The sequence below is a fragment of the Corythoichthys intestinalis genome, chromosome 21, assembly GCF_030265065.1.
Source record: "Corythoichthys intestinalis isolate RoL2023-P3 chromosome 21, ASM3026506v1, whole genome shotgun sequence".
NCBI lineage: Eukaryota > Metazoa > Chordata > Actinopteri > Syngnathiformes > Syngnathidae > Corythoichthys > Corythoichthys intestinalis.
This window is the reverse complement of record NC_080415.1, coordinates 13795731-13805826: the sequence shown is the minus strand read 5'-3', so window position 1 is coordinate 13805826 and position 10096 is coordinate 13795731. Positions and strand designations below refer to the sequence as shown.

The window sequence follows — 10096 nt, the reverse complement described above, 5'->3', positions numbered from 1 at the left end:
CACACAGAGCTGACTATCTCTGCTGATCACATTCCGTCCGTGGAATAAAATAAGAAATATTGGTGGAAACGATTACGCGACAAGCAATTTATTATGCTTGTTAACACTTGTGTATGTAAATCTGTTGTTAGATTGTTTTCTTTTTGGAGATGAAATGCACGCGTGGCATCTTATCATTTTTTATTTTTATTTTTTTAACATAGAGTTTTGACAGTTGCCGTCATATTTTCGGAATCAAAGCACCGTGTACCGGAACGGCATTCCGGCTCTGAATCTTATACCGGAACTGCGTCCCTGACCGTTCTGGCCCACTTTCACCCCTGATTGTTGCGATGTCTCATTGGTGAAATTGGTAGAGCTACTCTTGGCATCACTAGCTGAAAATAAATAAATCTAATACGAAGTATAAAGAGGAAAAATGTAACAACTCTTGTTTAGCCAAAGTAGCGGAGTAAGAGTTGCGTTGTAAATTTAAATATAACAGACTATATGTAACGAGTTAGTACCCACCTCTTGGTATAATTAATTGAAAATAATGTACTGTTTTCCTACTGCGTGTATTATTAAGTTGGCATTGTCCTTGTAGATAGACGCTACAATATGTGTTTGTCTGTCATTGTTCATTTGAAATATTTGAAAACCTTATTGTTGGAGTAAATTGTTTTAATTTACAGAGGAAAACATTTTAAGTAACAGCGACTAAAACTAGACGAAATTTGTCAACAACACATTTTGAGATGACTTAAATATTATTTGACGACTAGTCTAAAAGACTTAAGACGAAAATGAAAAGGGCTGCCAAAAACAACACTGGTCCCGTGCCCAAAAAAGGTTGATACATGTTGCATTTGTAACTCATGCAAAGAAACATGCAGTCGTTTTGTGTGTGGCCTCTAGACTTTAGCATCAACACTTAAGTTATATGCAATAAGCTTTAAGATGAATGAATAGGCTATCTATATTTTTTAAGAGTACAATTTTAAAACCGCAGTCCAGTCTTTGAAACCACATTTTATTTTAGATAAATATGATTAAATACAAAAAACCTTTATCAAACCCAAAAAAACAATTTGGGGCACTGTCATTCCAGCACCAAACTAAGAAAATACATATTATCAGTCAACGCAACAGCCTCAGTTAAGGTTTAATCTAAGATTTCCTCCAGTCCAGGTGAACTATACTGACCTTCTCAAAGTTTTCAATGAACATGTCCGAGTGAGATTTTAGCAACAACAAAAAAACAAAAACAGGTGTTTGATCCACCAATTATTTTCTGGTTCAATTCGAAATTAGTCATCAAACGCTCCTCTTCATCATGCTGTTCACATTTGGTGTCATGAAGTGAGCGTGACACCTAACAACAGTTAGTTATATGCATTCAAGTTTAAAAAAGGCCAATCTGATTTCACCTGTAAAGCTTTCAGTTAAAATTTGTACGTGATCTAAATAAAACCTTCCTGTGTGCGATCATCTCTATGAAAACAAACAAACACAATTTAGCATAGAAATCCTTGTTGAGAAGGTAAAGTTCAAAGCATCTAGTTCCGCTTAATCTTGCGCATCATAAGGTGAACCAGTCCGGGAACCATCACCACAATTAGAGGCACCAAGGTGAACTTGACAGAAAAGAGGGTGTAGTAGAGGACCGGCGATCTCAGCGGTAGCGGTGCGCTGCACACAAAGTACAGGGCGATGTATGACAGCACCAGGGACAAAGCCTGTGGACCCCGAGCCAGTTGCCAACCGCCGGGCTTCCAGTGTTGGGCCAAGCCCATGCCCAGCAGGGCCCCGCAGTCCCGGGACAAGGAGGTGAGCGTGGCCACATCAGGCCGAACCCACTCGCTGTGTTTGCACCATTTTTTAGCCAGTGCCATAGACCTATTAGGTGAAAAAAAAGATTTTAGATTGGCTCAAATATCTTTCATTTCTGGTCAAGTTTTGCTTTGGGGACATGCAGGTTCTTCCTAGCAACAATCATTTACTTTTCATCATTACACATATATATATTTATATATATTTGTCTTCTTCGGTTCCTTCGGGCAAATCATATCACATTTTGTAATTGTCAATGATTGTCAATGATACCGATGATGATAATAAAATTCCATTCCATATATATGTATATATTTAAGCGTCTTTGTGTATCTGAAAAGCGCTCTAGAAATAAAATGTATTATTATCATTATTATATTTAATTTTTTTTAAAGGCTGGTCATTCTTATCCACCCCTCCGTTATTTGTGAATGGATCACAGTTTGGTAGGTATATTTTAGGGATGTATACACATCGCTCCTCAGCGCCTTATTGAACAAAATATTATGGCTGATTGAATAGCTGCTGATTTTTGACGTCTCTGTAATCTTAAACATTGTTTTGCGAACTAATTAATAGGCCACTGAACATGACTCACCAGGAAAGATCTACGCCCATCGTCCGTAGTGCGGCGTTCAGCGCCAGCGTGCCAATCATTAAAGACGAGGTGAGGGCCATGAAGAACTGTAACGGGCGCCTTTCCGGCACCCTGCGGAGCAGGTAAATTCCTAATAGAAGACCTTTTACGCAGATGAAACAAAGTCAATATTTATCAGATCAATTTGCACACACGCCACTTGTTAACAACGTCTGTACAGTATTTGTCAGTTCAATATGTATTTTAAAAAGCGACAATGGAAAGCAAATGACTACAAGGTGCTCAAACCTGCAATGGAACCTGTAAACACCTGGTGTGGAAAGTGGGCCAAGACAAACACTCTGGAAATGCAAACGACCGCCAACAAAGTCCCGTAAAGCACATAAGGTGCGTAGGTCCATGGAATGCTGTAACAAAAAAGAATACGACATGGTGAGTACGGGGAGTGTTACCTTGACTTGCGAGCAGAGGTGGGTAGTAAACACATTCATTTATGCCTTTAAATTTACTTGAGTAACTTTTTGAGAAAAATGTACCGTATTGGCCCGAATATAAGACGGTGTTTTTTTGCATTGAAATAACACTAAAAAAGAGGGGGTCGTCTTATATTTGCGGTCTAGACATTATACCCATTCACGACGCTAGATGGCGCAAGATACCATTGAAGCGATGTTCTGTCATGACAGATCTCAGCTACTCTCCCCATTCACGACGCTAGATGGCACCAGATATCATTGAAGCGATGTTCTGCCATGACAGATCTCAGCTACTCTTTTTAGTAATCAGTTAGCATTATTTTATTGCAGTGTTTTTCCTTCTTCAGATGTTTCAAGACTACAGTTACAGTTAGCCTTCACTTTGATGGTTATGGCAAATTTGGCAATTTGTTGTTTTATCACAATAGATTGGTTTATTTACATTTCAAAAACCAGAAGCCATTCATTTACGAATGTGATTGCACTTTAGTTTACATATTTAAATGTTCAAATATTAAGATTTGAATGAGGCAAAATAACATGATTTTTCTCTCAAATATATTGTTATAATCATTTGTTTCGGATGTACTGTAATTATTTTCTGTATAAAAAAATAAATTGGTGTTCGAAAAGCCTTTTTTCAAACTTTGAGTCTTGAAAAAGAGGGGGTCGTCTTATAATCAGGGCCGTCTTATATTCGGGTCAATACGGTACTCCGAAGGGTATTTTTACCATAAATATTACATTTTACTGTATTTTTGCCAGAGAAGCAGTTTCAACATTGAGACAATCACATGACTCCAATATACCAATCAGACATAATACAGTCACATGACCACACAAACTTGCAGTCGGAAGTCCTATGATCATGCCGGTGTGTTCAATCAATGCTGTCTTTAAAGCTAGGTAAAGAATTAGCTACAGGCAGTCCCCGGGTTACGAACGAGTTCTGTTCCTACGCTGGCGATGCCACGCGAATTTCCGTGTATATCAGAATTAACCCTTTAAGTACCCCTAAATACCCTTTGAGTCCCAAAATAACAATTCAAAAACATGTATTATATGTCATTGTACTGTCTTTGTCAAGACGTTGGAGCTAAGCTAGCCAAGCTGTAATCTTTCCCCTCTCACTCGGCTGCGCGTCTTCTTTGTGTGCACAAATACGTTCTTCGTGTGAACATGCGCTCTTTACTCGCATGCGGAAGTACTAACTGCTCTACGCTTCCTGTACCAAAATGAAAACATCACAAAAACAAAAGTCAATATTATAATCAAATACATTTTGCCAAAGGGCTGAATGGTCATTAATGAAATAAAGTAAAAAAAAGTTTTAAAAAATTTAAAAAAACGGAGTGGTAAAATAAGGTAAAAAAAAAAAAAAAAAGAAAAAAGACTGGAGACTAATTGCCGAATGAGACGGACATGATCGTTTTTATTTCATGGCAGAAAATTTTTTTTCACCACCAGAGGGCACTCATGCTCTTTGAACGAGTGATGTTACATTTCTGTAGATTTTTCTAGTCAGGATTCTATAATTTTTGTGTATTTTTTGTCCATATATGGTCATGTAATAGGTATAATGGAGTATAACAATAACAGTTCATTTAGATGACGTTGTGCTGAGAAACACTTAGACATTGCAAACAGTTACACATTACTTAAGTATTCTTTTCACTAAATACTTTTTTATACTTTTACTTGAGTTCATTCCTTTGATGACTATTTCTACTTTTACATCAGTTACTTTTTTGAAGTAACACTACTTACTTGAGTAAGGTTTTTGACTACTCTACCCACCTCTGCTTACGAGTGAAGAGCTGCAGTTCAATTCACTTTCCTATTACCTGAGGCAACAACCATTACCAATGGATGCACAACCATTACCAACGGATGTTGACTCACCTGCAATTACGGCGGTACAGGTAAGAATGCAGGGACGAGGCCACCACATACCAGACAGCGGCAGTGACCATGGCGTGTCCTGACGGACTGCCTGATAAGAAAGGGGGACAAATTTTTAAAAAATAATTTTAAAAAAACATTTAGGGTACAATAGGCCTCTTCAAATGTCTTCTCACCTGGGCCATTTTCACATGTGGAGGAGTACTGCTCAAGTTTCGGCAACTTGTTGGCAAATATATGTGATTCTGGGATCCACCAGAATGGCCTTTCACCAAACAGCACACTAAAAAATACATGTTGAAAAAAAAACTAAATTTAGCAACCATTTTAAAGTGCGCCACGGTTGATTATATTTTTTTACATTAAAAAGCAAATACAGTACTATCAAAAGAGCCACCCAGCTTCTATTTGTATCATGGTTGAGCTGGAGTCGTTGCGGCTGACCAGAGACGTAGACAAATATCTGAGCACCGATTTCTTAGCCTCCTAAAGGTACCCCCAAAGTATGTCCTTTAAAACCCAGAAGTGAAAAATAAATGTTTTAAATTTGACACACCTCAGAGAAGTGTTGTCGACAAACACTCCAGGTTTGAATGATTACAAAATAAATAAGCCATATATGTAAATTGTTAATGAAGGCATTTAAATTGTGGCAAAGAAGCACTTGCCAAAATCTTCCCACACTTCTGCATTTCGCTCTGGCCTCGGAATTTTGTAGGTTTTGTTCTCCTGATACTTCACAATGTCAGCTAAATACAATAAATAATGGTTCATGCGTAGACGTCATAATATATTGGCGGGACACGGAGCGGATTAATAGGGGACCTATCGCAGTCAAAGTTGACCGAGTGGAAACACAGACAAAGAGCTTTTTACGTTGAAAATTCTTGTGAATAAATGCTTAAATCTCTGTATTCTTTATAAATATGGACATAAAACAGTCTTGATTCTTGCTTAACCCCCCCCCCCCCAAAAAAATGGGCAGTTAGCATTTATTTTACGTTAATGTCGAATGTGCTGCTAGTCTTTAAGCCACAGTGGTGCCGCGTTAGCACTACAAAGAGCTTTTTACGTTGAAAATTCTTGTGAATAAATGCTTAAATCCCTGAATTATTTATAGATATGAACGTAAAGTCTCAATTCTTGGTTAAAAGCAAAAAAAAAGAAAAAAAAAACGGCAGTTAGCATTTATTTTATGTAAATATTGTGAATTATGACGCCAATGCCGTAGCGGTTAATTTCTCCCATTGATTTTTTTCACGTTTCAAAATGCATGTATGGTTCGAAAAATATAATAATGACCTTGAATCCTCGAACAAATCACTCCTGAGAAAAATCCTTCCTGTCTGTATGTGGTACAGCTTTCATACTTTTTCAGTCTAAATCCGGCATTGGATCGCTACCTGTGTTTGAGAATAACTGCGACTGACTTCGACTGACTGAAGCGGTGTGGGACGGCCCCCAACTCGAAGGCATGGCGCAGTGTCTGGTGAATGTGTCCCATCAATATAATTTTGAAGTCTATGCTTCATGAATACAAATAGTAATAACACTGACTAAGTACCATCAAATACACAAAACTGAAGAATAAATAAAGACTAACTAAATCCAATAAAAAACAAAATGAAGTATCTTCAAATAAACAAAACTAACTGGAGAGCAGTCAACTGCCATCAAAGTAAAAATCCTTTACCTCGTACGTCAAAGGATTACATTTTGGCTTTAATACAGTAGACTGAGCCACTGGAAATAGCAAAATCACAAAATCTATAGTTTTAAACTCCCCAAATTATTGAATTTACATATTGGCTTTAATACAGTAGACTGAGCCACTGGAAATAGCAAAATCTATAGTTTCAAACTCCCCAAATTATTGAATTAGAGATATTTTACAGAAATTTATTTTTGATATATTTTATTTTCATTTTTTTTTTAAATCAGACAGGTAGGTATAGTGTTTCTTAACCTTGCTTAAGGTACTGAACTACTTACTGAACTTATTTCCACGAGTGGATTCACCAAACCCTTCGGAATTAGATAATGAATGTTTTTTTTTTTCAAATTCAAAACCCAGATATCTAAGCTAAAACCAATATATCTAAGCTAGCAAGCTAATAATTTAGCAAATTCCCATTCAAAATTCAGTGGAGGGGGGCTATCTTGTAATAGCAAAATCACAAAATATATAGTTTTAAACCCCCCAAATTATTGAATTGGAAATATATTAGAGAAAGTTACTTTAGATATATTTTATTTTGAATTTAAAAAAAAAAAAAAAACAGGTGCATACGTATAGTAGGAGAGATAATCAACGCCACTTTGTAGGGCAAAACTTGTGTTAACAAGCTTACAATATGACATAAAAATATACAAACTTTTCATAGTTTTGCACCAATACCGATACGGCAAAAATTGGTATCGGCTAAGCTTGAGAACGATAAACCTGATACGACCGGATATCCGGTTTTACAGCTGAGAGATACAGCTGTATCGATAGTAAAGTTACCATTCGACAGTAATTAGCCATTAAATATTTAATGAACCGATATTAGAGATAGAATTCGGCTATCGCGAGCACATGGATCGGCTTCTAATGCCTAGTTCAATGCATTGCTTAATATGATAATAATTTAGCTTTTACCTCACATGCAGCGCACTTAGATTGTGACCGCTGTGGTGGTTGCCTAAACTTCCCATTCATTTAAACAGAACCGCTACTAGTCGCCATCATTACCCGAACCGCTACTAGTCGCCATCATTACCCGATCGTCACGGGCGTGTCATAACAACACGAGAGCTATAAAAACCACTATAACGCAAGCTCCGTAGCGTTTTCTTCATAGCCCAAAATGAAACGAGTAGTGGCAACGAAGCAACATGCTAAAACAATGGACAGTTTGCGCACTACGCCAGCGACGTGCAGCGATTGATTTTCAACGCGCCCAGGAAAACAAAAGTCGGACTTTGAAGTGACAAAGGCAGCCAGATCTGTTCGCATGGGACAGAGCTAGTGTGAAGTGTGAAGCGGTACAGAGATCGTTAGTTTTTAACCCTGAAAAATAACTCACTACAATGGCGGAAAGAGTGGCAAATTGTTTCCACGAAACGCAGTCTACTTAATCATGAACATGTGGATCAGTTGATCTTCCTCAAGAAAAATCTGCCCTTCAAAAAAGATATAGACAGTGATGAGGAATAAAAAAATGTGGAAGCACAGGCATAAGTGAATGACTTTGCTGTGTATACGGTTAAAATAATGATTATAGACCTGTCAGTCTAAAATGTCATGTTTTTATTCCCCCAGTTATACAAGTGGTAAAGCATAATTTATTATTTATTTATGATAATACTAGCAGGTTTAATTCTTTTTTTCTGGAGCTGCTGCATATAATTACTATTTTTTTGCTTGTAAGATGTTGACGTTGAAAGTTTGCGCTTAAATTACTTACCTATTGTGTTCAAAACACCAGGAAGTACAGTAATTAAATTACTGCCCTTTATTGTTGTCTGTCACTGGAGTTTTATTTCATTATCAATCCCAGCCAACAAAATGACGGTCATGTAGTAAGCTTTATTTTTTTTTTTCGTAAAAAAATAAAACACAACATTGGTATGAAATTTTGTTGTTTAATTTAATCTTTTTTTATATGTTTAAAATACTGTACGAACACACACAACAAATGTTTACTATCGTATCGAATCGCTCGGCCTTAAAAATGTATCGTTTTTTTAATCGAATCGTAACCTGTGTATCTAGATACTAGGGCTGTCAAAATTATCGCATTAACGGGCGGTAATTATTTTTTTTAATTAATCACGTTAAAATATTCGACGCAATTAAAGCACATGCCCCGCTCAGACAGATTTAAATGACAGTACAGTGAAATGCCCACTTGTTGTGTTTTATGGAGTTTTACCACCCTCTACTGGCGCTTGGGTGCGTCTGATTTTATAGGCGTCAGCACCCATGAGCATTGTGTAAGTAATTATTGACATCAACAATGGCAGGCTACTAGTTTATTTTTTGATTGAAAATTTTACACATTTTATTAAAACGAAAACATTAGGAGGGGTTTTAATATAAAATTTCTAGAACTTGTACTAACATTTATCTTTTAAGAACTACAAGTCTTTCTATCCATGGATCGCTTTAACAGAATGTTAATGTTAATGCCATCTTGTTATAATAAACAAATACAGTCCTTATGTACCGTATGTTGAATGTACATATCCAGGGGTGCACATAATTTTTTTGCCCAGGTTCTCAGAGGAGGACCTGGAGATGTGACTTGGTCCTCATTGAGCTTGAGAGCCGACCCGCCTGATGCGATAAATTTATGACAAGCTTTACTTAGAGCCAATTAACTTTAATTAATTATATTAACAATTAATGCTTGATTAACATCAACTGGCACAATAAAATTGCCATTACTTTGAAGTGAAATGTAAAGAAATAAAAAGCACCAATTCAAAATAAAGGGCATTACGCGGCTCCCACATTAACTCCAACCCTTTTTAAAAGTGGGATGTCCTCCTCATAAGACCTTATTGAACGTGCATGTTTAGCTTTGTAAAATGCAAGCAAAAACACGTTTGTCAGTGCATGTCGCTGTTCATTACCTTTATTCCGCCACTTGTCCATAGGGCGAGCGGGGTCCTGTTTGACATCGGTAGTTTGCTTAATTGCCACATGCTCTGTTTTTTTCGTGCTTTTCAAAGTTTGGATGGCTGAAATTCTTTGACCCTACATAAAATGCGCTGCTCTTATCGGCGACATTGGGATTCTCACAGCACATTTTGTACCGCATTTCCGTGCGAGCATCATTTGCTTCTAGCCATGGTACCTCTTGTAGCCACTTTTCAGCAAAAGTCCTTTTTTTCGGTAGCTCCGCTGACGTCTCTGTCGTCTGTCTGTCTTTTGACGGGGGTGGGGGAACACGGAAGTAATTACTCAGTGTGGCCTGCCTCTTTGACATTTTGAGAAGTTATTTTCTCGTGTCTGCCGCAAATACGGTGGTCAGCCATCGGTACGCAAAAGCGTATGGAAGTCGTTGAAGGCCAGCGCGTTTGTCTACGTCCGGTACGCATGCGCACATGCGGACCACTTATGTGCACCCCTGTATATATCCATCTTGTGTCTTATCTTTCCATTCCAACAATGATTTACAGAAAAATATGGCATATTTTATACATTGTTTGAATTCCAATTAATTGCGATTAACTACGATTATTACTGTAATTAACTCGATTCAAAATTTTAATCGTTTGACAGCCCTACTAGATACATATCGAATCGGCTTCATGCCAG

The 10096-nt window shown here is 37.4% G+C and overlaps 1 protein-coding gene across 3 annotated transcripts in view; it reads right to left on the bottom strand.

Moving 5' to 3' along the window:
- Positions 1–297: 297 nt before the first annotated feature.
- Positions 298–10096, bottom strand: part of g6pc3 (glucose-6-phosphatase catalytic subunit 3) — an 11174-nt gene continuing 1375 nt past the window's right edge. Inside the window, exons 1-6 of one of the 3 annotated variants that reach the window (XM_057826378.1) lie at positions 7430–7651; positions 4965–5071; positions 4789–4879; positions 2699–2817; positions 2411–2552; positions 298–1878 (exon numbers count right to left, since the gene is read on the bottom strand). In XM_057826378.1, coding sequence (XP_057682361.1) covers positions 1539–1878; positions 2411–2552; positions 2699–2817; positions 4789–4879; positions 4965–5071; positions 7430–7485 — 855 coding nt within the window. In that variant the 5' untranslated portion in view covers positions 7486–7651 and the 3' untranslated portion in view covers positions 298–1538. Of the gene's footprint in view, positions 1879–2410; positions 2553–2698; positions 2818–4788; positions 4880–4964; positions 5072–6191; positions 6447–7429; positions 7652–10096 lie in introns of those variants that run through there. The other 2 variants (XM_057826377.1, XM_057826376.1) reach the window with 2 other exon arrangements.